This window comes from Lepidochelys olivacea (genome assembly GCF_965140295.1).
Source record: "Lepidochelys olivacea isolate rLepOli2 genome assembly, chromosome: 5".
Taxonomy (NCBI): domain Eukaryota; kingdom Metazoa; phylum Chordata; order Testudines; family Cheloniidae; genus Lepidochelys; species Lepidochelys olivacea.
Genome location: NC_140415.1, coordinates 129,660,720 through 129,687,676, shown reverse-complemented (window position 1 = coordinate 129,687,676; position 26,957 = coordinate 129,660,720). Strand labels below are relative to the sequence as shown.

At 49.4% G+C, this 26,957-nt stretch overlaps 2 protein-coding genes across 7 annotated transcripts in view; one reads left to right on the top strand and one right to left on the bottom strand.

Annotated features, from left to right (window-relative positions):
- The window catches only part of LOC311521097 (S-adenosylmethionine synthase-like), a 57,443-nt gene extending 31,559 nt beyond the window's left edge, over nt 1–25,884 (bottom strand). Inside the window, exons 1-7 of one of the 6 annotated variants that reach the window (XR_014711787.1) lie at nt 25,751–25,882; nt 23,518–23,651; nt 22,428–22,649; nt 20,023–20,121; nt 17,605–17,661; nt 15,813–15,882; nt 13,704–15,406 (exon numbers count right to left, since the gene is read on the bottom strand). Coding sequence is in view for 2 of the 6 variants with exons in the window: in XM_084629220.1 (XP_084485346.1) it covers nt 15,800–15,882; nt 17,605–17,609 (88 nt within the window). In the remaining 4 variants the exon portion in view is untranslated. Of the gene's footprint in view, nt 1–13,703; nt 15,407–15,799; nt 15,883–17,604; nt 17,662–20,022; nt 20,122–22,427; nt 22,650–23,517; nt 23,652–25,750 lie in introns of those variants that run through there. The other 5 variants (XR_014711788.1, XR_014711789.1, XR_014711786.1 and 2 more) reach the window with 5 other exon arrangements.
- TMEM175 (transmembrane protein 175) overlaps nt 25,879–26,957 on the top strand; it is a 51,314-nt gene continuing 50,235 nt past the window's right edge. Inside the window, exon 1 of the mRNA XM_084629218.1 lies at nt 25,879–26,073. Within this exon, the coding sequence (XP_084485344.1) occupies nt 25,933–26,073 (141 nt within the window). The 5' untranslated portion in view covers nt 25,879–25,932. The remainder of the gene's footprint in view (nt 26,074–26,957) is intronic.

Sequence of the window (26,957 nt, the reverse complement as noted above, 5' to 3'; positions counted from 1 at the left end):
TCAATGAATTATTTGCCTCTAATCTGAAGAGATGAAAGAATGTTTTCTAGCTAGCAGTAGACTTTGTTCTTTCAGTATATTAGGTATCCTAAAATGCATTCTACATTGCTATGGAATGAAACAAGACAGACAGCAACACCAAAAACTCTGGGGGCCTCATGTTCCCCTCTCTTTATGCAGGAGGAGAGGAGCCAAGAGAGAAAGTAGACTGTAGGGAGCAGTGATCCACCCAGACCAGACCTACACCGTCCCGGACCGCAGTATCTTTGATAACCTATTTCTGGTTCGTGACCTTTTGGAACTCGGGAGTAGAGACGGTCTGTCGTTCGCCCTCCTGTCCCTAGATCAGGAGAAGGCGTTCGACAGGGTGGACCATGGGTACCTCCTGAACACTCTGCAAACGTTTGGCTTCGGACCCCAGTTTGTGGGTTTTCTCTGGGTGCTGTACGCCTCCACAGAGTGTCTGGTTAAGCTCAACTGGACCCTGACTGAACCGGTCAGCTTCGGGTGAGGAGTATGGCAGGGGTGCCCCCTCTCGGGCCAGCTGTACGCTCTGGTGATCAAGCCCTTCCTCTGCCTCCTCTGCAGGAGGTTGACAGGGTTGATGCTGTGGGAGCCGGAGCTGCGGCTGGTCCTGTCGACGTACGCCGATGACGTGCTCCTCGTGGTCCAGGACTCGGGCAACTTGGAGTGGGTGGAGGCTTGCCAGGCTATCTATTCGGCAGCCTCTTCTGCCCGGGTCAACTGGGTCAAGAGCTCTGGCTTGGCAGTAGGAGACGGGCGGCGGGCGAGCTCCCTCCCTCCCACCCGCGCTTCAGACCATCCGGTGGAGCACAGGTCCGCTGCTCTACCTCGGCGTTTACCTTTCTGCCACACATCCCTCTCCACCGGAGAACTGGGAAAATTTAGAGAGCGGGGTGATAGAGCGGCTCTGGAAATGGACGGGACTAGTCCGATGTCTCTCCCTCCGTGGGAGAGCGCTGGTGCTTAATCAGCTAGTCCTGTCCAAGCTCTGGTACCGGCTCAACACCCTGGTCCCGGCCCCGGGTTCCCTGACCAACCTCCAGACATCGATTCTGGGGTTCTTTTGGTCAGGAATGCACTGGGCCCCTGTAGGGGTTCTTCATCTACCCCTGAAGGAAAGAGGACAGGGTCTGAAGTGTCTGCACACTCAGGTCTGCGTCTTCCGCCTCCAGGCCCTACAGAGGCTCCTCTATAGTGCAGGCAGTTCAGCGTGGAGCATACTGGCGCACGCCATCCTGCGCCACATCCGAGGGCTCCGATATGACCAGCAGCTCTTTTATCTCCATCCGGGAGGTCTTCCGCAAGAACTCTCCGGGCTACCGGTCTTCTACCAGGACCTCCTCCGGACTTGGAAACTGTTTTTAACGATCAGGTCCGTGGCAGCCACCGAGGGGGTAGATCTCCTTGCGGAGCCCCTGCTACACAACACCCAACTCCATGTGCAGGTGGCGGAGTCCCACTCGGTGCGCCAGAGCTTGATCCTGGCAGAAGTCACAAGAGTTGGAGACCTCCTGGACTACGACCAGGGAGACTGGCTGGATCCTCTGACGCTCGCCCGGTGCAAGGGGCTCTCCAGACCTCATACCCCCCGGCGCATACTTCAGGAGGTGAAGGCCACTTTGCCGCCCGCTGCTCAAGCTTACCTCGATCGGGTCCTGCTCGAGGGCACGCCCCGCCCACCCTCTACCCCAGGCCTGCCGGACCTTTTAATTGGACCCCTGCCCCGTAGACCCAATCGACCCCCTCACCACTTTACGGCAAGCCGGCTGCATGAACTGCAGCCAGTACGCTTCCAAAACGCACCAAGGAAACATTTACACGCCCTCACCCTAGTGTCCCACCCCGACACAAAGTGGCGAGACCTTCTGTCACCTTTGGAGAGTGAGCAGCCCCAGTGGGCCAGCCTATATTCCACCTTGGTTCCGAGGCCCGTCGGGGACATCAGTTGGCGGCTCCTTCACAGAGCTGTGAGCACGGGCACATACTTGGCGTGGTTCAACCCCATCCCAGACACCTGTCCCTTTTGCGGTGTGAGGGAAACCCTGGCGCACGTATATTTGGAGTGCGCCAGGCTGCAGCCCCTGTTCCAGCTCCTCACAAATCTTTTATTACATTTTAGGTTGCATTTTTCCCCTCACCTTTTTATTTATGCACTCCCCATCCGTGGCCTCACAAAGTGGCGGGATCTCCTAGTTAACCTCCTCCTGGCCCTGGCTAAAACGGCCATCTATAAAACCAGAAAGAGGAGGTTGGCCAATGGAGTTTCCTGTGACTGTGGGGCCGTTTTCCGATCCTTGGTCCGTTCATGTATCCGGGCAGAGTTCCTCTGGGCGGCATCCACCAACTCCCTTGATGCTTTTGAGGAGCGGTGGGCGCTGTCCGAGGCTATCTGCTTGGTGTCCCCGTCCAGCTCCCTTTGTTTTGACCCTTTGATTGGGGGAGAGAGTAAGGGACCCCAGCCCCAGCCAATGCTGCTGCAGACACTACCACCTTACAGGGGTCCTTTCACACGTGGGTGCACATGCCCCTCCCCCCCGGGTTGTCCACCCCACAGCCTGCCCCATTTTAGAGGACAGAGTCGGGCTAGATGGCTACAGGAGAGTAATTTTTTTTTGAAGCAAAAGAGAGTGCCTAGCTGTGAAATGGGCCATGGAAACACTACATTATTACCTTCTGGGATGACGGTTTACTCTTGTGACCGACCATGCCCCCCTCCAGTGGATGCTTTCCTCTAAAATGGGCACAAATGATATAAAGTGAAACATTTGGAGATTGTAAAGAGGCAGCATGCAGATTTTTTTGTCATGTAAGCATGAGGGGAAAATAGACTTTTCTCTTTGATCAGTATAGTGTCCAAACACTGTATTTTGCTTTAATGATGAATTTTATAGAACAATATTCTGTATTTGGGAGGGGGAAAAAAACCTTTTAAAATTATAAACACTTTTATTCTTTTTCTAATAACCTACAGATGGTAAGTGATGCCCCTTACCAATATTGTATTTGAGTCACTGGCAGAGTGAGAAATGAGATAATTAAAAGGTCACAATATACTAGGTCATTCTGGGGTCACTGGGAAAGACAACTGGCTGAGTATCAGCAATCCCTCAACAATGGGACTGTGACAAAGTGGGGATTTTCCCTTGTTATGTTGTATGTGAGCCTTACTGTTGAGCCTATGTGAGTTTTATGAATACTGTGTGTGCCTCAGTTTCCCTGTGTGCTGCACCAATGCCTAGGCGATGGGATAAGGGTGTGTGGCTGAGACCCTGTAACCTGAGACCCAGGAGGAGGATGCGACCAGGTGACACTTTGCCTGGGAAGCAAAACAAAGACCAGGAGAAGGAGCAGCGGGGGGTATCTAAGGTCAGGTCAATGGAAGCTGAGCAGTCTGCTTGAGGGGGACTGGAACGGGGAGTCCTGGGTGTCTGGCCCGGGATTCCTCCAACATGGACTTGGCTGAAAGTTACTGATTTCTGGGCTAACAAGTTCTGTTCTACGCTGTGTTCCTGTCGACTAATAAACCTTCCGTTTTATGCTGGTTGAGAGTCACTGCTGACTGTGGAGTTGGGGTGCAGAGCCCTCTGGCTTTCCCAGGAGCCCCGCCCGGGTGGACTCACTGCGGGAAGCGCACAGTGTGGAAGGGGATGATGAATGCTCTGAGGTCAGACCCAGGAAGTTTGAAGCTGTGTAAGCTTCTTGCCCTGGTGACAGTATGCTCAGAGAGAGGAGGCTCCCCCAGAGTCCTGACTGGCTTCATACAGAGCAGTTCCAGAGCATCGGACCTATGACTCTGACAGGGACTAAAAGCAGTGCCCTGCCTCAGAGGTTCTTAAACTTGTTGATGCTTAGGCCACATCTGAAAAGGTGTCTGGTAGACCATCTCCCCTCCCATTCTGACCATGCAGACCGAGACCACCATCTTCCTTCCTACTTGCAATCCTACAATACCCCTATAGCAATTTCAGCAATTGTTTATACAGACAAATACTATTTGGAAAGCATAGCATTAAAGATAATTAAGGTGACTGAAGAAGCTCAGTCCTCTTTGAAACGGTGACTGTACTTTGGCTAATTTCATTACGTGTATTGCAGTAACACATGCAGGCCCCAACCAGGGATGAAGGCCCCATTATGCTAGGTGCTTTGCACATGGAATAAGAGTGAGTCCCTGCCCCAAAGAGCTTAGAGATAAGATTTTCAGGAATTACTAGTGACTTTTGATGCCCCAATTTTTGGGTGCTCTGCCTGAGACACTTTAAAGGGACCTGTTTTAGACAGCAGGTGCTCACTCTCTGAAACACAAGCCTGTAAGGTGTCTCAAGTAGAGCACCTACAAATGGAGTCACCAAAAATTACTCTGAAAATCTTGGTCTATTGTTGGAGCTATCAGGGGGTGGTACACACAAACAAGGAAGGACAAACAGTGAACTGACTGCTCCTTAAAATACTAAACCATTGCAGCACACCAGTTGCCTAGCTATTGTCAAGTGTTTCATATACATCACTGCAGAGCTGACCTGAGGAATTTTCACCTTTTCACTCCCATCAGTTCTGTCTCAGGCTAGGTCGTCATTACAGAATTAACTCTGGTTATCTACACTTCAGTTAACTCCTTAAATTAACCTAGCTCAGGGAGGGCAGAACAACACTTGAGCTGCACAGAGTGATAGGATTAGCAGCTCACTAGTTGTGCTAACTCAAGCTGTTGCTTGTACCTGGGGTCAAGCCAATTCTGGGCAGCAGTGACCATGAGATGGTCGAGTTCAGGATCCTGACACAAGGAAGAAAGGAGAGCAGCAGAATACGGACCCTGCACTTCAGAAAAGCAGACTTTGACTCCCTCAGGAAACTGATGGGCAGGATCCCCTGGGAGGCTAATATGAGAAGGAAAGCAGTCCAGGAGAGCTGGCTGTATTTTAAAGAAGCCTATTGAGGGTGCAGGAACAAACCATCCCGATGTACAGAAAGAATAGCAAGTATGGCAGGTGACCAGCTTGGCTTAACATAGACATCTTCGGTGAGCTTAAACACAAAAAGGAAGCTTATAGGAAGAGGAAACTTGGACAGATGACTAGGGAGGCGTATAAAATTATTGCTCAAGCATGCAGGGGTGTAATCAGGAAGGCCAAAACACAATTGGAGTTGCAGCTAGCAAGAGATGTGAAGGGTAACAAGAAGGGTTTCTACAGGTATGTTAGCAACAATAAGGTCAGGGAAAGTGTGGGACCTTTATTAAATGGGGGAGGCAATCTAGTGACAGATGATGTGAAAAAAGCTGAAGTACTCAATGCTTTTGTTGCCTCAATCTTCACAGACAAGGTCAGTTTCCAGACTGCTGCACTGGGAAGCACAGTATGGGGAGCAGGTATGCAGCACTCAGTGGTGAAAGAACAGGTTAAGGACTATATAGAAAAACTGGACATGCACAAGTCCATAAGGCTGGATGGAATGCATCCGAGGGTGCTGAGGGAGTTGGCTGACGTGATTGCAGAGCCATTGGCCATTATCTTTGAAAACTCATGGTGACTGGGGGAGGTCCCCAGACGATTGGAAAAAGGCAAATATAGTGCCCATCTTTAAAAAAGGGAAGAACCAGGGAACTACACACCAGTCAGCCTCACCTCAGTCCCTGGAAAAGTCATGGAGCAGGTCCTCAAGGAAACCATTTTGAAGCACTTGGAGGAGAGGAAGGTGATCAGGAACAGTAACATGGATTCACCAAGGGCAAGTCATGCCTGACCGACCTGATTGCCTTCTATGATAAGATAACTGGCTCTGTGGATACGGGGAAAGCGGTGGACATGATATAGCTTGATTTTAGCAAAGCTTTAGATATGGTCTCCACAGTATTCTTGCCAGCAAGTTAAAGAAGTATGAACTGGATGAATGGACTATAAGGTGGATAGAAAGCTGGCTAGATTGTCGGGCTCAACGGCTAGTGATCAGCAGCTCGATGTCTAGTTTGCAGTCAGTATCAAGCGGAATGCCCCAGGGGTGGGTCCTGGGCCCGGTTTTGTTCAACATCTTCATTAATGATCTTGATGATGGAATGGATTGCACCCTCAGCAAGTTTGCAGATGAAACTAAGCTGGAGGGAGAGGCAGATACGCAAGAGGGTAGGGATAGGGTCCAGGGGGACCCAGACAAATTGGAGGATTGGGCCAAAAGAAATCTGATGAGGTTCAACAAGGACAAGTGCAGAGTCCTGCACCTAGGATGGAAGAATCCCATGCACTGCTACAGGCTGGGGACCAACTGACTAAGCAGCAGTTCTGCAGAAAAGGACCTGGGGATTACAGTGGACGAGAAGCTAGATATGAATCATAGAATCATAGAATATCAGGGTTGGAAGGAACCTCAAGAGGTCATCTAGTCCAGCCCCCTGCTCAAAGCAGGACCAATCCCCAACTAAATCATCCTGGCCAGGGCTTTGTCAAGCCTGATCTTAAAAACCTCAAAGGAAGGAGATTCCACCACCTCCCTAGATAACGCATTCCAGTGCTTCACCACCCTCCCAGTGAAAAAGTTTTTCCTAATATCCAACCTAAACCTCCCCCACTGCAACTTGACACCACTACTCCTCGTTCTGTCATCTGCTACCACTGAGAAGAGTGTGCCCTTGTTGCCAAGAAGGCTAACGGCATATTGGGCTTCATTAGTAGAAGCATTTCCAGCAAATCGAGGGAAGTGATTATTCCCCTCTCTTTGGCACTGGTGAGGCCACATAGAATCATAGAATCATAGAATATCAGAGTTGGAAGGGACCTCAGGAGGTCATCTAGTCCAACCCCCTGCTCAAAGCAGGACCAATCCCCAATTAAATCATCCCAGCCAGGGCTTTTTCATGCCTGACCTTAAAAACTTCTAAGGAAGGAGATTCCACCACCTCCCTAGGTAACGCATTCCAGTGTTTCACCACCCTCCTAGTGAAAAAGTTTTTCCTAATATCCAACCTAAATCTCCCCCACTGCAACTTGAGACCATTACTCCTTGTCCTGTCATCCGCTACCACTGAGAATAGTCTAGATCCATCCTCTTTGGAACCACCTTTCAGGTAGTTGAAAGCAGCTATCAAATCCCCCCTCATTCTTCTCTTCTGCAGACTAAACAATCCCAGTTCCCTCAGCCTCTCCTCATAAGTCATGTGTTCCAGTCCCCTAATCATTTTTGTTGCCCTCCGCTGGACTCTTCCCAATTTTTCCACATCCTTCTTGTACTGTGGGGCCCAAAACGGGACACAGTACTCCAGATGAGGCCTCACCAATGTCGAATAGAGGGGAACGATCACGTCCCTCAATCTGCTGGCTATGCCCCTACTTATACATCCCAAAATGCCATTGGCCTTCTTGGCAACAAGGGCACACTGTTGACTCATATCCAGCTTCTTGTCCACTGTAACATCTAGGTCCTTTTCTGCAGAATTGCTGCCGAGCCATTCGGTCCCTAGTCTGTAGCGGTGCATTGGATTCTTCCGTCCTAAGTGCAGGACTCTGCACTTGTCCTTGTTGAACCTCATCAGATTTCTTTTGGCCCAATCCTCCAATTTGTCTAGGCCCCTGTATCCTATTCCTACCCTTCAGCGTATCTACCACTCCTCCCAGTTTAGTGTCGTCTGCAAACTTGCTGAGGGTGCAATCCACACCATCCTCCAGATCATTTATGAAGATATTGAACAAAACCGGCCCCAGGACTTACCCTTGGGGCACTCCTCTTGATACTGGCTGCCAACTAGACATGGAGCCATTGATCACTACCCATTGAGTCTGACAATCTAGCCAACTTTCTACCCACCTTATAGTGCATTCATCCAGCCCATACTTCTTTAACTTGCTGACACGAATACTGTGGGAGACAGTGTCAAAAGCTTTGCTAAAGTCAAGGAACAACACGTCCACTGCTTTCCCTTCATCCACAGAACCAGTTATCTCGTCATAGAAGGCAATTAGATTAGTCAGGCATGACTTGCCCTTGGTGAATCTATGCTGACTGTTCCTGATCACTTTCCTCTCCTCTAAGTGCTTCAGAATTGATTCCTTGAGGACCTGCTCTATGATTTTTCCAGGGACTGAGGTGAGGCTGACTGGCTTGTAGTTCCCAGGATCCTCCTTCTTCCTTTTTTTAAAGATGGGCACTACATTAGCCTTTTTCCAGTCGTCCGGGACTTCCCCCAATCCCCATGAGTTTTCAAAGATAATGGACAATGGCTCCGCAATCACATCCGCCAACTCCTTTAGCACTCTCAGATGCAGCGCATCCAGCCCCATGGACTTGTGCTCATCCAGCTTTTCTAAATAGTCCCGAACCACTTCTTTCTCCACAGAGGGCTGGTCACGTCCTCCCCATGCTGTGCTGCCCAGTGCTGTAGTCTGGGAGCTGACCTTGTTCATGAAGACAGAGGCAAAAAAAGTATTGAGTACATTCGCTTTTTCCACATCCTCTGTCACTAGGTTGCCTCCCTCATTCAGTAAGGGGCCCACACTTTCCTTGACTTTCTTCTTGTTGCCAACATACCTGAAGAAACCCTTCTTGTTACTCTTAACATCTCTTGCTAGCTGCAACTTCAGGTGTGATTTGGCCTTCCTGATTTCACTCCTGCATGCCCAAGCAATATTTTTATACTCATCCCTGGTCATTTGTCCAATCTTCCACTTCTTGTAAGCTTCTTTTTTGTGTTTAAGATCAGCAAGGATTTCACTGTTAAGCCAAGCTGGTCGCCTGCCATATTTACTATTCTTTCTACACATCAGGATGGTTTCTCCCTGTAACCTTAATAAGGATTCTTTAAAATAAAGCCAGCTCTCCTGGACTCCTTTCCCCCTCATGTTATTCTCCCAGGGGATCTTGTCCATCAGTTCCCTGAGGGAGTCAAAGTCTGCTTTTCTGAAGTCCAGGGTCTGTATTCTGCTGCTTTCCTTTCCTCCTTGTGTCAGGATCCTGAACTCGACCATCTCATGGTCACTGCCTTCCAGGTTCCCATCCACTTTTGCTTCCCCTACTAATTCTTCACATCTGGAGTACTGCATCCAGTTTTGGGCCTACCACTACAGAAAGAATGTGAACAAATTGGAGAGAGTCAAGTGGAGGGCAACGAAAAGTATTAGGGGGCTGGGGCACATGACTTATGAGGAGAGGCTGAGGGAACTGAGCTTATTTAGTTTGTAGAAGAGAAGAGTGAGGGGGGATTTGATAGCAGCCTTCAACTACCTGAAGCGGGGTTCCAAAGAGGATGGAGCTAGGCTGTTCTAAGTGGTGGCAAAAGACAGAACAAGGAGCAATGGCCTCAAGTTGCAGTGGGGGAGGTCTACATTGGTTATTAGGAAAAACTATTTCAGCAGGAGGGCAGTGAAGCACTGGAATGGGTTCCCTAGGGAGGTGGTGGAATCTCCATCCTTAGAGGTTTTTAAGACCCAGCTTGACAAGGCCCTGGCTGGGATGACTTAGTTGGGGTTGGTCCTGCTTTGAGCAGCGGGTTGGACTAGATGACCTCCTGAGGTTTCTTCCAACTCTAATCTTCTATGAGTCCATGTTAAAGTACCACCACACTCAACAATTCAGTGCAGAGAAACACTGCAGTGAAAACAAGCCTTCTGTTAGAAGCCACAGCCATATGAGCAATCAGCTCTTCAGAGACCGCCAGCAATTGCAAGTAGTGCACAGGCCACTGGTATCAGTTTGGCAATGTCTGCTTGCCCTATCTAATTTGCTGAAGAGAAAAAGCTTTCAGTGCCCTGTGCTGAAGGAATCCAGTGCTCAGACATTTGGGCAATATTTGTAGAGCAGTGATTGCTCAAAAGGGTATGTGATCTAGAGCAATAAAAGGACTTTAAACCAACATCAATGAATTTTATTGAGCCTTTCTGAAAATTATTAACTCATTTAATTTATTGCTTTACTGTATTTTTAAAAGATTCATTATTGCAAAGTACCAGTAAGAGAGGGAAGGCAATGATGCAAACTAAAAATACCCAGGCACTGTTTTGTGAAAAGTTAGTTCCTTTGTGGTTTACTTTTATCTCTTACTAAGTATGAACTGATACATTGGTGTTCCTCCACACAGAATTCAGAGACATCACTGGAAGTTTTGTGTGTGAAAGGAATAGAGGATTGCTAGTCTGAGAAGTTGAAATATTTGAGAGGGTACAGAAAACCCACAAAAACTATTTGAGGACTGGAGAGACAATCTCAGCTGACCCACTCCTGCTGACTTGGGCTCACGCTAAAGGGTTGTTTAATTGTGGTGTAGACATTCGGGCTTGAGGGGCAGCCCAAGCTCTAGGACACTCCCCCCTTGCGGGGTCCTATTGGCGGGAGTCCAGCCCAAGTCCAAATGTCTACACCGCAATGAAATAGCCCCTTAGCCCGAGCCCCAGGAGCCTGAGTCAGCTGGTGAGGGCCAGCCATAGGTTTTTAATTGCACTGTAGACATACCCTTAAAGAGACCAATCTGTTTAGCTTACCATAAAAACTAAATTGACTTAATTACAGGGTATAAGTATCTTCACAGGGAGAAAATTTCAGGTATTAAAAGGCTCTAATCTAGTGGAAAAAGGTATAATGAAAACCAGTAGCTGGAAGCTGAAGCCAGACAAATTCAGATCAGAATTTAGACACAAATTTTTAACAGTCAGGGTATTTAACCATTGGAACAACCAACCAATGGAAATGGTGTTTCTTCATTTCTCAAGGTCTTCAAATCAAGACAGGAAGTCTTTCTGGAAGATATGATCTAGTCAAACACAAGTTATTGCAGTCAGTACAGGGGTAACTGGGTGAAAATTAATGGCCTGTGATATATAGGAGATAAGACTAGATGAGCTAATAGTCCCTTCTGGCCTTAAACTCTGTGAATCTGAAGTATTTCTTCGTCCCCAAGAAAGTAAGATCTTAGTCCCAATTCAGCAAACAGAGGCCTGGTCTACACTACGGGATTAGGTCGAATTTACCTGCGTTAGGTCGATTTTAAAATGAATGCGTCCACACAACCAACCCCATTCCATCGACTTAAAGGGCTCTTAAAATTGACTTCTGTACTCCTCCCCGGCAAGGGGAGTAGCACTAAAATCGACCTTGCTGGGTCGAATTTGGAGCAGTGTGGACGCAAATCGACGGTACTGGCCTCCAGGAGCTATCCCAGAGTGCTCCATTGTGACGGCTCTGGACAGCACTTTGAACTCCGATGCACTAGCCAGGTACACAGGAAAAGCCCTGGGAGCTTTTGAATTTCATTTCCTGTTTGGTCAGCGTGGTGAACTTAGCAGCGCAGTCACCCCAGAATCGCAAACGAGCTCCAGTACGGACCAAACGGGAGACACTGGATCTGATTGCTGTATGGGGAGAAGCATCTGTGCAGGCAGAACTCCGATCAAAAAGAAGAAATGCAAATATACTTGCCAAAATTTCACAGGGCATGTTGGAGAGAGGCTACAACAGGGACACACAGCAGTGCCGCATGAAAGTTAAGGAGCTGAGGCAAGCCTACCAAAAGACAAAGGAGGCAAACAGTCGCTCTGGGTCAGAGCCCCATACATGCTGCTTTTATGATCAGCTGCATGGCATTCTAGGAGGGGACCCTACCACTACCCCACCACTGTCCGTGAACACCTGCAAGGTCTCATGCAACAGGGAGGAGGATTTTGTGGATGAGGAGGAGGAGGAGAATGCGCAGCAGGCAAGCGGTGAATCCGTTCTCCCCGGCAGCCCCCACAGGACCTTTTCATCACCCTGGAGCCAATACTCTCCGAAGGCGGGATCCCCTGACCCTCTAGTGAGTGCACATTTGTAACTACAGTAAAGGGTTTAAAAACAATAGCGTTTAATGTTTGATTTTCCCTGAAGAATTGGGATGCATTCGCGGCCAGTACAGCTACTGGAAAAGTCTGTTCACATGTCTGGGGATGGAGCGGGAATCCTCCAGGGACATCTCCATGAAGTTCTCCTGGAGGTACTCTGAAAGTAGTCTGGAATCTTTGCAGCACAAAGCATGGCAGTGAATGGTCCTGGGTTTTGGTCGCATTTAAGCAACATTTGGTCTATATCAGGGATCTCAAACTCAAATCATCATGAGGGCCACATGAGGACTAGTACATTGGCCTGAGAGCCACATCACTGACACCCCCCACCCCACTGCCCCTGGCCCCGCCCCACTCCACCCCTTCCATGAGGCCCTGCCCCTGCCTCACCTCGTCCCACCCTTTCCCCTCCCCCATTCCAACCCCTTCCCCAAAGTCCCCACCCCAACTCTGCCCCCTCCCTACCCCTATTCCAACCCCTTCCCCAAATCCCTGTCCCTGCCCCGCCTCTTCTCCACCTCCTCCCCTGAGCACGCAGCTCCCCACTCCTCCCCCTCCCTCCTGGAAAGCCCTAAGCGCCGCCAAACAGATGTTTGGCGGCAGGAAGCGCCTGGAGGTATGCAGAGGAGCGGGGACGCGGTGCACTGGGGGTGGGGGCAGCAGGTGAGGGGAGCTTAGTGGGCCACAGGAAATAACTCCGGGGGGCACCGGGGAGGGGCCACAGGGAACTTGGCAGGCCACAGCAAATAACTCCACAGGCCTCATGCGGCCTGCGTGTTTGAGACCCCTGGTCTATATCTTTCTGTGTTAGCTTCAGGAGAGCGATATCATTCATGGTCACCTAGTAGAAATAGGGGAATTTTTGTAAGGGAACAGTAAAAGGACCCCGTTCATGCTGAGCTGTTTGCGCTTGGCTAAAAGGAATAATCCCGGAGAATAGCCATGCGGTGGGAGGTGTGTGCTGCACATCCCCCCCGAAAACCGCAGCCCCTCCTTTTAAATGTGAAACCCAAACCATTGCTTGCTATGGGAACGGATGGTGCTGCAGTTTGAAAGCACTTCCACATGTTATGCATAAGAAGCCAACTCCACATACCCTTTGCCTTACCATGGCTGCATGGAAACCGAATTCTGTTGCCCAGCCGTGCGTGATGTGTCACCATACCAGCAGGCGCTCAATGTAAAAGGCAAAATGCAACCTTGTACCTAAAGCACATGTGCTGTCTGCTCTGAATTGCTTGATTCACTGTGAAAGAGTCTCCCTTCTGTTCTCAGAAATGTATCATCTCAAATTTTACTCTCCTTTTTTGTCTCCCCCCAGGTGCAAATGTTTCTAGGCTCCCCCTATCATCTCTGTCCCTGAGGTTATCGCAGATTAGAAGGTGAAAAAAACCTCACTCACGATTACATATTTTCAGAGCTCATACAGTCCTCCCGCACTGAAAGGGCATAGCTGAATGCATGGAGGCATTCAGTGTTAGAGGCTAGGAAAGCATTAAGTGAATGCGAAGAGCAGAGGCAGGAGGTAATGCTAAGGCTAATGGGGGAGCAAACGGACATGATGAAGCATCTGGTGCAGCTGCAGGAAAGCCAACAAGAGCACAGACCCCCGCTGCATCCATTGTACAACCATCTGCCCTCCTCTCCAAGTTCCATATCCTCCTCACCCAGATGCCCAAGAACATGGTGGGGAGGCTCCAGGCACCCAACCACTCCATTCCAGGGAATGGCCCAAGCAACAGAAGGCTGTCATTCAAACAGTTTTGATTTGTAGAGTGGCTACAATAAGCAATGTGGCCTTGTCCTTCCCTCCTCCCCCACCTCACCCCACTTGGGCTACCTTGTTATCTCCCTTTTTTTTAAAATTAATAAAGAAAGAATGCATAGTTTCAAAACAATAGTTACTCTATTTCGAACGGGGGAGGTTGGTTGGCTTACAGGGAATTAAAATCAACAAAGGGGGCAGGTTTGCAGCAAGGAGAAACACACAACTGTCACACCGTAGCCTGGCCAGTCATGAAACTGGTTTTCAAAGCCTCTCTGATGCACACCGCACCTTGCTGTGCTCTTCTAATCGCCCTGGTGTCTGGCTGCTCAAAATCAGACACCCAGCAATTTGCCTCAACATCCCACCCCACCATAAACGTCTCCCCCTTACTCTCACAGATATTATGGAACACACAGCAAGCAGCAATAACAATGAGAATGTTGGTTGCGCTGAGGTCTGACCTAGTCAGCAAACAGCGCCAGCGAGCTTTTAAATGTCCAAAGGCACATTCTACCTCCATTGTGAACTTGCTCCTTACTACTGTCCAGGCTGCCTGTGTACGGCTTCATGAACCATGGGAGCAAGGGGTAGGCTGGGTCCCCAAGGATAACTATTGGCATTTCAACATCCTGAACGGTAATTTTCTGGTCTGGGAAGTAAGTCCCTTCTTGCAGCTGCTCGAACAGCCCGGAGTTCCTAAAGATGCGAGCATCACCTTTTCTGGACATCCCACGCCCGATGTCAGTGAAACGTCCCTTGTGATCCACCAGTGCTTGCAGCACCATTGAGAAGTACCCCTTGCAGTTTACTTACTGGTTGACAAGGTGGTCCAGTGCCATGATAGGGAAAGGGATATCCATCTATTGCCCCACCACAGTTAGGGAAACCCATTGCAGCAAAGCCATCCACTATGACCTACACATTTCCCAGAGTCACTGCCCTTGATAACAGAACATGAATGACTGCATTGGCTACTTGGATTACAGCAGTCTCCACTGTAGATTTTCCCACTCCAAATTGATTCCCGACTGACCGGTAGCAGTCAGGCGTAGCAAGCTTCCACAGGGCTATCGCCACTCGCTTCTCAACTGTCAGAGCAGCTCTCATCTTGGTATTCCTGGGCTTCAGGGTTGGGGAAAGCAACTCAGAGAGTTCCAGGAAAGTGGCCTTATGCATGCAAAAGTTTCGCAGCCACTGTGAATCATCCCATACCTGCAACACTATGCAGTCCCACCAGTCTGTGCTTGTTTGCTGGCTCAGAATCAGCATTCCACTGTATCAATCAGCCCCACTGCCGCTATGATGTCCCAATTGCCACAGCCCATGCTTTCAGGAATGTCTGTGTCCATGTCCTCATCAAAATCGTCCTTGTGCTGGCATCTCTTAGCCCCGTTCTGCATATACTCCAGGATAATGCGCGAGGTGTTTACAATGCTCACAACAGCAGCAGTGAGCTGAGCGGGCTCCATGCTTGCCGTGGTATGGCGTCTGCAGGAGAGCAGAGTTGCAGCGGAAGCGGTGGATGACGAAGGATGCCACGAGAATAGATATCTATACACGACGAGAGGACCTGCGAGGTGGATTCGTGGCACCAGGAGAGCAGAGTTGCAGTGGAAGCAGTGGATGATGACAACATGGAGAAATTTGCTATTGAGACTGAGCTCATTTACAAGAGCAGGAGAGTAGAGCGGCAGCGGAAGCGGTGGATGATGACAGTTAGCAGTCCTACTGCACCGTCTGCTGACGGCAGCACCCAGGACACAACAGCAGTGGTGATGGTGAGCTGAGCTGAGCGGGCTCCATGCTTGCCATGGTATGGCGTCTGCATGGAAAAAAGGCGCGAAACGATTGTCTGCCATTGCTTTCACGGAGGAAGGGGCGACTGATGAAATGTACCCAAAACCACCCGCAACAATATTTTTGCCCCATCAGGCATTGGGAGCTTAACCCAGAATTCCAGTGGGCGGCGGAGACTGCGGGAACTGTGGGATAGCTACCCACACTGCACCGCTCCGTAAGTGGATGCTAGCCACGGTAGTGAGGACGCACTCTGCTGATTTAATGCGCTTAGTATGGGCATACGCAATTGACTGTATAAAATCAATTTCTAAAAATCGACTTCTATAAAATCAACCTAATTTTGTAGTGTAGACATATCTACACACATAAGTTAACAGGTAAGAGTGTTCCTATTGACCTCAGTTAGGCTACTCACATAAGTTACTTACACGTAGGCCCATAGACAGCCAACCCAAAGGTGGAGAAGTACAGGAAACTTTGAAGAGGTCAAAAAAAGGTCTGAAAGATTTAAAATTAAGACATTTTAGCTTACCACTTAGCATTTTAACTCAACAAGATTTGGCAAACACCAGACACGTGTTGAAGGGAACATGCCAATATCCTCTCCCCAATTTGGGTCTCTTTGCCCCCATTCCTTTTCACTCCCTTTGATTGATTGATCACCTACCTCACTGGCTTACTTGCGTCTCTCCCCACCATGTTTTCATCTTTACAATTCTCCCAGACTCTGTCCCTATTCTTCTACCCCACTTTGAGGTGAGGTGATGTCTCTACATTCTTTATAATGAGGCCTCGCCATTCTCATGGGAGGTCTCTTTCCTCCAATGCAATCTCCCCTGCAAGCATACCATAGACCTCTTTGCTAGGCTGGAAGTACCACTGGGATATGTACAGCCAACAAGGGAGCGGCAAAGGAAGCTGCTATCAGTGGCTAAAAGCAGAAGAGGCATCACAGCTCCCTGTCCTACGAAGGAACTGCAGAGTTTTTCTGAACCCCCTTTTCCCCATCTCATTATTGGGATTTTTGTCTGGGGAGGCAGAGAGAGACAACTGGGGAGGCAGTGCCACTTAGCACCTCCTCACTGCAACAGACCTGTTCTGTGTGTTAGCATTTGCACCATCAGGGCCTTAGCTTGGATCCAGGTTAAGAATTTAAACCAGACACAGTTTAAATACTTCTAGATATGTGAGAAATGAAGGAGAGGGGATAGCTCCCTTTTATGGACACCCAGCCAGCCAGTTATCTACAAAATCTTTGTTAGTAGCTATTCTCTACTTGCTTTACCTGTAAAGGGTTAAAAAAGCCCATAGGTAAAAGGAAGCGTGTGGGCACCTGACCAAAAGAGCCAATGGGAGTGCTAGAACTCTTTAAAATTGGGAAAAAAATTTCCCTTTGTCTGTCTGTTGTTGTTCTCTGGAGAGAGGGGACAGACCAAAAACAGGGCTGAAGCTATGCTGTAAAAAGCTGTGAACCAGGTATGAAAATCACCAGATCATATCTAAAAACTACTCAGTTTGAAATCCCAGATATGTAAGTAGAGCAAGAAATGTCTAGAAAGATGCGATTAGGTTTATCTCTTTTATTTCTGTAAGGCTTGTGGACTCCTCTGTGCTAACCCCCAAATGCTTTTTTTTGCTTGTAACCTTTAAGCTGGACCTCAAGAAAACCATTCTTGATGCTTAATTATTACATTTGCTCTTTCTAAATCTAGCAATAGCCTAAGTTCCAGATGTATTTTCTTTCTTTTTGTTTTTTTAATAAAATTTACCCTTTTTAAGAACAGGATTGGGATATTTGTGTCCTAAGAGGTTTAATGTTGTTTAATTAGCTGGTGGCAACAGCTGATTTCCTTTGTTTTCTTTCTCAGCTCTTTCCCGAACGGGGTGAAAGGGCTTGAGGGTACCCCACAAGGAGGAATTCCCAAGTGCACCTTCCTGGGTCCGAAGGGGATTTTTTGCATTTGGGTGGTGGCAGCATCTACCCATCCAAGGTCAGAGAAAAGCTGTAACCTTGGGAGTTTAATACCAGCCTGGAGTGGCCAGTATTCGTTTTTAGGATCCTTGCGGGCCCCCACCTTCTGGACTCAAAGTGCCAGAGTGGGGAAATCAGCCTTGTCAAGATAGCATTGCATACAAATAGGTAAAGAAATGTTTACATAGTGAAGCACTCAAAACTTTGTAAATACACATTATGATGCACTCCATTTCATGACGCTTTACCTCATTCCATACACATCTTCAGTTCATGCTCCACTGCTTCCGCTATGGACACATATACTGCATTAATACAGAACTGGGAAATTATTACTAGTACATCCCTGCTACCTTATGATTAAAAACCAGTGTATGTGTTAAGTATGTTGAAAGTATTATAAATTACAAAAATCCAAGTGGATTGTCACCATACCACAAGACACATCTGCAACCAGGTGATTTTTAAAAGAAATATTTTGCTTAATAGCAAGATATTTTCCCCATCCCTTTTTCCTGCTGAAGAACAGTTGAACTTTTTCTTGCTCAAGTTTAAAAAAAAAAATACAACTTTCTATTTGGGGACCAGTCACAAAAAGCAGTATTTTGATAGGTGAAAGTTTGAGTGTTATATAAGCAACTGGCAGACTTTTTAGACTGGAAACAATTCAGCTATGTTAACTTTAGATGTAGCTACACAATGCAGCTATACATACACCAAACCAAAGTCCCTTTTTTTGTCTTCAACAATTACATTTTCAGCTCCAGTCCAGAGGCCTGCACCTGTTCCAGCTCAAGTCGTGCATATTCTGCCAATATTTATCACATCATTTAAGAGCTGAGCTCAGCCCAAGAGCACTTTATAAAAAAAAAACATATGTAATTGAATCTTTGCCACAGGTCCTCTCTCCTCTGTTTTCCAAGTGTGATGGGGTAGTCTGTCCCCTTGAGGATAGGAGGGCCGAGGGTTCATTCAATCCCCCCCTGTCTGGGGCGTGGCTCTTCAATGGTTTGGGATGCCTGATGTACCTAAGGCATATTGGGATGAGTATTTGGAAGGGGATCAGCATCTCTCGCAGCCAACTGGGATGAGCATTTGGAAGGGGATCAGCATATATACTGCCTCCTCCCTCATAGCAGTGGAGACAATAGCAGGAGAAAGTTTGCTTGCTGAATCCTTCTAGTCTGAAAGCAAAAGGATTGACTGGGAGAAAAGAGTCAATGGGAGGAGAAGCTGCCTGAGGCCCTATAGCTGACCTGAATTACACCCAACTCCCAGGAGGAGAGATGGGGATTCCTGGTTTCAAGAGAGAAAGGGACAGGCTGAAGTATAGCCCAGCTGTGGGAGGAGGGCTAGGGTCTCATGAACATGGGGAAAGGAAGCCTACTTGGTCTCTTGTATGGACCCAGAGTGGGAGTGAACTCAGGATACTAAAAAACTGGTTTGTGCTCTGTAAAAAGACCTAGTAAACCAGACCCCACGAAGGAGGTACTAAAAAACCAAGCAGGCACTGTCCTTCCTTGGCCACAAGAGGGAGTACTGGACAGCAGCAGACTTTTACACGTGTTTGAAGGAAGGTTCTATTCTGAGAAATTACTGTAGAAATGGTTCTGTTAGGGTTGGCAACTTTCTCATCACACAAAACCGAACTTCCTAACCCCACCCCTTCCCAGGCCCTGCCCCTTTCCTGCCCCTTCCCCAAGGCCCCACCCCCACTCACTATACTCCCCCTCCCGCAATGGCTCACTCTCCCCCATGCTCACTCACTTTCACTGGGCTGGGGCAGGGGGTTAGAGCGCAGGGCGGGGTGAGGGCTCTAACTGGGGGTGCAAACTCCGGGGTGGGGCCAGAAATGAGGGGTTCAGGGTGCAGAAAGGGGCTCTGGGCTGGGGTAGGGAGTTGAGGTGTGGGAGGGGGTGGGCAAACATTTTGGCCCGAGGACCACATCGGGGAAAAGAAATTGTATGGCAGGCCATGAATGCTCACAAAATTGGGGTTAGGGTGTGGGAGGGGGTGCGGGCTCTGGTTGGGGGTGCGGGCTCTGGGGTGGGGCTGGGAATGAGGGGTTTGAGGTCCAAGAGGGTCCTCCGGGCTGGGATCAAGGGGTTCAGAGGGTGGGAGGGGGATCAGGGCTTGGGCAGGAGGTTGGGGTGTGGGGAGACGCTCAGGGGTGCAGACTCTGGGCAGCGCTTACCTCAAGCGGCTCCCAGAAGCCGCGGCATGTCCCTTCTCTGGCGCTTATATGGAGGTGCAGCCAGACCACTCTGCACCCTGCCCCGTCCGCAGACATCGCCCATGCAACTCCCATTGAAGCGCCGGAGGTGGGCCACGTGGCTGCTTCCGGGAGCTACGTGGAGCAGCCCCCAACCCTGCTCCCCGGTTGGAGCGCCGAAGGGGGGCCATGCTGTGGCTTCGGGGAGCCGCACTGAGCTCCCCGACTGGAACAGGGCAAGCCCCAGACCCTGCTCCCCAGCGGGAGCTCAAGGACTGGCCTAAAATGGCTGGCAGGCCGGATTTGGCCCGCAGTCTGCCCACCCCTGGGGTGAGGGCTCTGGCTGGGGGTGCTTACCGGAGCCACCAGGGTCCCTTTTCGACCAGGCGTTCCGGTTGAAAAACGGACACCTGGCAACCCTATTCTATGTTTGTCTCAGTAATTTCTGTCTCACCTTAGCTCAGTTGACACCTGTTCTCCAGTTCAGCTCTGCAAGCTCAGTCTAATGAAGTAAAAGATTATTTTCTTCATCCATCACTACCAGCAACAGATTCTGCAGAAAAAATGTTGCCTTCAGTAATACTTGTGTAACCATATAGCTTTAAGTGGGGTGGCAAAGAAATAATGAAGATAGTGTGATTGCACAGGTAATGGTGCTTACAGAATTTAATTCTGCTGATAAACCAACCAGATAAGAATCCACTTCATTTTGCTAGAACTGTGTTTTGCAGGAGTAAAAAGTTGTCTGATTTTATGTGCATTAAATAGAATAGTTATGACTGAATCCACAGATGCAGCACTGAAAATGCACCTTTTTATACTCTCATTTCTCAGATTAGAACTATTCCATACTTATGGTTGAAGCTATTTCCGCAAACATAAACTCAGTTTTCAACTTCCCCCCAAAATAAGTGCCTTTAGATAGTATTTGTGTTTTACTCTACTCAGCTTACACTACCTCAGCCGCAATTCTGAGACATAAAATTTGCAGAAATATATATAGTTTTAAAACAGCTTATAATTGTATTCAAGTGACCACTTTCCAGTCTTGTAGAACACTAACATATAATTTTTCACTACAAAGAGCCACATATTACATGCTACACAAGAGTTAAACACAGGCTTACAAGAGCTGCGGCCATTTACATAAACCTGCAACACCATATGAACAAGTCTCATGGTACCCACCAACTCATCCAATTATAAAAATTCTACTCCAGCACACCATAACAAAAAGTTTAAATATATTACCAGTATTATGGCCATCCCAAAGACCCCCAGTCAGGACTGGACCCTACCGCATACCATACAAACCAGAGTTTACATTCTAATTCAAAAGAAAGATGCAACCAGGGGAACAATGGGAGCGAGAATAAAGACAATATATAAGAACGAACTATTCACTAGGCTAGTTATGTGCATAACTTCTTATTTCTGACACAATGTTAAGAAACTACTGCTTTACTGATAAAGGAGACACTCCTTCAAAGTGAGAGTCCCAGCTGCATCCCTAGTCTTGGCCTTTTCTAGGCCTCTGGACATCCCTGGCTTCTTTCCCAGCTCTCTTCCCTAGGGCCTAGAGGACTGAAGAAATTCCCAGGCACACTGCTCCCCCTGGCTGTCTCTCTGTTCTATGCAATAGGCTTCACTTATAACAGAGTTGGGCAAACTACAGCCCGCGGGCCACATCCAGCCCAGTCCCTGAGCTTCTGCCCCGGGAGGCTCGCCCCCAGTCCCTCCCCTGCTGTCCCCCCTCCCCCGCAGCCTCACCTCACAGTGGGCGCAATGCTCTGGGCCGGGGGGCTGTGAGCTCCTGGGGCAGCGCAGCTCCAGAGCCCAGCCTGACCCGGTGCTCTGTGCTGCATGGTGGCGGTGGAGGCGTCCAGCCAGCTGGCGCAGCTGTAGCGCCGCCAGCCACCGGTGCTCCAGGCAGCGCGGTAAGGGGGCACGGAGCAGGGGGGGTTGGATGCGGCGGCGGGTCCCAGCAGGGCAGTCAGGAAGGAGAACGGTGGGTTGGATGGGGTTGGATGGGGCGGTGGGGGGCAGTTAGGGGAGGAGGTACAGGGGCAGTCAGGGGACAGGGAGCAGGGGTGTGTGGATGGGGCAGGGGTCCCGTAGGGGCCGTCAGGGAACAGGGCAGGTTGGATAGGGCAGGAGTTCCGGGGCAGGGGGACTGATAGGAGGTGGGGGCCGGGACACGACCCCCTCCCCTGACCGGCCCTCCATACAATTTCCGAAACCCGATGCGGCCCTCAGGCCAAAAAGTTTTCCCGCCCCGACTTATCACCTGTCCCCCTTCCCAACAGGCCTTGCTTGCTCTGTCTCCTGACCTCTAGGAACTAGAACTCTCAGTACCGGTCAGAACTTGGAGCAGGGTTGTGCTGGCCTTTAGGATTACCCTGAAAGGGTCTGTATACCATGGGACTATTAACCTGACCATGGTGCATCTATTCACTATTTTGTATTATTGAATTTTAGAGACTTCTAACATACTTCATGTACTCAGAGACTATGCTTTGCAAAATCTTCCCCTACAGGCTCAGGAATATCTACAGGGCATATCTAGAGGGGGGCGGGATAGCTCAATGGTTTGAGCATTGGCCTGCTAAACCCACCGTTGTGAGCTCAATCTGTGAGGGGGCCATTTAGGGATCTGGGGCAAAAATTCGGGATTGGTCCTGTTTTGAGCAGGGCGTTGGACTAGATGACCTCCTGAGGTCCCTTCCACCCCTGATAGTCTATGATACAGTACACATCCAACTGCAGAATTCCTTTTGACTTCTTTACTTCAGGTAACAGGTTGGTTTGGAAAACTGATGAGGACAGTTGCTCACTCATCAGAATTGATGGTTAATTTACCTGAAGTGTCTTCCAGTACTGCAAGAAAAGGCATCTAGTCCAGCCTTTGCAGGTGCATGAGTCTTTACTATTTCCATGGAGCAAACAGAGTAAGTTGTCCTGGAAACAACTTCCAACTGATCAGTCTTAACCCAGTGCGGTTTCACTCCTGTGTGATCAGTCAAGGGGCAGAGAGTAAGCTTCAATTCCTATGTATCTTCACTCCCCCTTTGAGAAGATTTTCTAGAAAAAGATTAAAGGACACTGTCAGTGTCAAATTGGTCCCAAATGCAGGATTTTAAAAGTATTACATTTTTTAAAGTTCCCACTTTTTTTTGTTAACATTCATACATTATCCTATAGTGTTTAAAGCACAAGCTTTGCAGCACTGTTCTAGTGCACAAGTGTTCAAGTGAAATTGACTGGAAACTAACTGAATGCCCAGGTGAAACTGACATGTTCATGGTCCAATGCAAAAAAAAAAAAAAAAAAAGCAAACAGTGATATGAAATATGGCATGCATGTGAGGTGCTTTTTTGCAGCAAACATATTAGTTTTAAAATACTGAAGTATTAACCAGAGTTGTTTTAGAGCTGCTCACTCTGGCCAGTGCTAATTGAAACTTCAGTGTAAACTCCAGCTGAAGTATTAACCAACTCATTCCTCACTTGCCTAGCTTAGCCTCCAGCCTTTCCAATTTAGAATAGAGAAGGAACTCTGTGAAGCTACTTAAATGTTTACTCAGGCTCATTTGCTTACACAGGAAACTGATAAGACTTTACAATTTAAGTATTAGCTGCAGGAAGCTTTGATGGTGGTGAGTGCCCCTAAAAGAAATGACTTAAGTAAGCTATTGATTATGATCTCCAATACTCCTCACCCCAGCTTACTGGTTATCACACCTACTGCAAAGCAGCTACTTTTGGGAGCTGAAGCATTTCAAAACACCAAAAACAGTGCCAGAGGCATTTTAGGGTGCACAAAGTCATTCCAAAGTTTGACATTTGTTTTCATTTTAAGCCATGTTTAATTATGTCAAATTATAACAGAATAATCATCTAAGCTACCTGAAATGTGCATTGCCCCACTTCTTGCTGCTCCTCCTCCTCACCTTGAGATGAGTGATGTGCTTCTCTTCTTTGAGAAATTTCCGTACCCTATATCCTCCAGCTAATGGTGCCACCTTCTCTCCTTGTAGATATGTGATTGTCCTTCCTCCATCTCTCTACACAGGAGTATTGTGGTCTATTATACATATAACAAGCTGATATTGTGACTGAGCAAAAATGTATAATGGTGCTTTGTGCACATCAGTGAGATTTTTTTACAATCTTTCCCCTCATGAAGACTATAACAATCCCCTAAAAAGAAAAGGAGTACTTGTGGCACCTTAGAGACTAACCAATTTATTTGAGCATGAGCTTTCGTGAGCTACAACTCACTTCATCGGATGCATACCGTGGAAACTGCAGCAGACTTTATATACACACAGAGATCATGAAACAATACCTCCTCCCACCCCACTGTCCTGCTGGTAATAGCTTATCTAAAGTGATCATCAAGTTGGGCCATTTCCAGCACAAATCCAGGTTTTCTCACCCTCCACCCCCCCACACACAAACTCACTCTCCTCCTGGTAATAGCCCATCCAAAGTGACAACTCTCTACACAATGTGCATGATAATCAAGGTGGGCCATTTCCTGCACAAATCCAGGTTCTCTCACCCCCTCACCCCCCTCCAAAAAACACACACACACAAACTCACTCTCCTGCTGGTAATAGCTCATCCAAAGTGACCACTCTCCCTACAATGTGCATGGTAATCAAGGTGGGCCATGAGTTTGTGTGTGTGTGTTTTTTGGATTTTTTGGTGTGTTTTTTGGATTTGTGCTGGAAATGGCCCAACTTGATGATCACTTTAGATAAGCTATTACCAGCAGGACAGTGGGGTGGGAGGAGGTATTGTTTCATGATCTCTGTGTGTATATAAAGTCTGCTGCAGTTTCCACGGTATGCATCCGATGAAGTGAGCTGTAGCTCACGAAAGCTCATGCTCAAATAAATTGGTTAGTCTCTAAGGTGCCACAAGTACTCCTTTTCTTTTTGCGAATACAGACTAACACGGCTGTTACTCTGAAACAATCCCCTAGTATCCCATACTTAAATTACAACTGAGACCAACTAACACACATTGGAGTAACATGCATGCATACATCTGCCATCTGAAGTGCTACTATACATTAATTCTTATACTTAACACACCTAGAAATGCTGCTACAGCAGTACAATTTATCCATCCTCTAGTCCTGAGGTGCTTTGCATGGTTATTATTTCTTTAGACTAGTGGTTTCCAAACTGTGCTCAGTGGATCACAGATCCCTTGCTAGCAGTCCCCAGAGCTGACCTGTCACATGGTGCTCGCTCCCCAAGTTTCCAGCTGTTAAACTGAACTAGCAACACCTAAATATACAACACTATTAATGTCAACCTTTCCATGCAAACATTTGTAGTTGCTAGGATGATTGTGAAGGGAGGAGGTCTGTGACGCACTATTAGAATGCATCTCACCCTGTGAGAAAATCTTTCTGATCTGAACAGATGTTTTGCAAGGTGTGGCCTGCATCTTCTATGTCCCATGCAAGGCCAAGCACACTCAGCACTCAAGCAGTATTTGCCAACTCTTGCCATTGTGTTGCATGTCTCATGAAAAATGCTCCAGCTCCTGGAGTCAATACCTGAGAATGTCTTCTTTAATTTAAATAAAGTGTTTTCCTCTTTGGGTGTGGGGATTTTTTTTTCCCAAAAAGGTACTTGTCTGTACCCTAAACACTGAAAAATCAGAAGACTCCAAAATGTATTATTATTCTTTAAACTTCTTCTGATTTGGGTGGCTCATGGTTTTGGAATGCTTGAAGGTTGGCCACAGGGCAAACTCCATTCACACAGGAACATTCCAGTGAGTGATGCTGGGTGGACCCAGATGCTGACAGAGACAGCAACCTCAGGACTACTGACACAGATGTTCATAGACATGTGAAAGATGAAGCATCCCCTAAGGGAAGACAACCCCCATGCAGAACCTCTCAGAAACCCCGATAGATCCCGCTATGTTTGTACAGACCCCCACCCCTCAGACTCCTGAGGCCCACCTCTGCCTGTTCCATCCACCACCCCCAGAGACCCAGCTTCTGCCTGTTCTGACCCCTCAGACTCCCCTCTGCCTCTTCCATCCCCCACTCTACCCCTCAGACCCCACCCACCCAGACCCAGCTCTGCCTGTTTCATCCCCCACCCTCCCGAGATTCAGCTCTGCCTGTACCGGCCCAGCTCTGACCGAACCCACCTCTCACCCCTTCCCTTGCCCACGCTCTGTGTGTGACTCCGCGGAGAAGGGGCAGGCGTGGCCCGCGGGAAGGGGAGGCGGTCCTTCAGCCGTTAGAGGCCGGGCTTATATCACTCCCCTCCCCCACCCCCAGTCCTCCCCTCTCCCGCTGGCTGCAGGACGCGACTCCGCCGGGTGGCTACATGTCCGCGCTGCGGCCCCAGGCAGAGGGGGAGGCGGCGCCGGGGCCCCCGCGGCACAGCGGGGAGCTGGGCAGCACCCAGGCGTCCACCCGACTCCTGGCCTATAGCGACGCGCTGCTCTCCATCATCGCCACCGTCATGGTGCGTGAGTGCGGCCTGGGCCCGCGCGGCGCCGAGCTCTGCCCTGGGGAAGCGCGCCGTTGCCTAGAGTGACCCCCAGTCCAACCCTTCCAACCGCCCGTCCGCCCAGAGTGACCTCGGCCCCATCCCCTTCCACCCGCCCCCCGTGCGCCCTGAGTGACTCACCACCGCCACCACCCGCCCTCCCAGAGTGACCCCCGGCCCCACCCCCTTCCAACCGCCCGTCCGCCCAGAGTGACCCCCGGCCCCACCCCCTTCCAACCGCCCGTCCACCCAGAGTGACCCCCGGCCCCACCCCCTTCCAACCGCCCCCCGTGCGCCCTGAGTGACTCACCACCGCCACCACCCGCCCTCCCAGAGTGACCCCCGGCCCCACCCCCTTCCAACCGCCCGTCCGCCCAGAGTGACCCCCGGCCCCACCCCCTTCCAACCGCCCCCCGTGCGCCCTGAGTGACTCACCACCGCCACCACCCGCCCTCCCAGAGTGACCCCCGGCCCCACCCCCTTCCAACCGCCCGTCCACCCAGAGTGACCCCCGGCCCCACCCCCTTCCAACCGCCCGTCCACCCAGAGTGACCCCCGGCCCCACCCCCTTCCAACCGCCCCCCGTGCGCCCTGAGTGACTCACCACCGCCACCACCCGCCCTCCCAGAGTGACCCCCGGCCCCACCCCCTTCCAACCGCCCCCCGTGCGCCCTGAGTGACTCATCACCGCCACCACCCGCCCTCCCAGAGTGACCCCCGGCCCCACCCCCTTCCAACCGCCCCCCGTGCGCCCAGAGTGACCCCCGGCCCCACCCCCTTCCAACCGCCCGTCCACCCAGAGTGACCCCCGGCCCCACCCCCTTCCAACCGCCCCCCGTGCGCCCAGAGTGACCCACCGC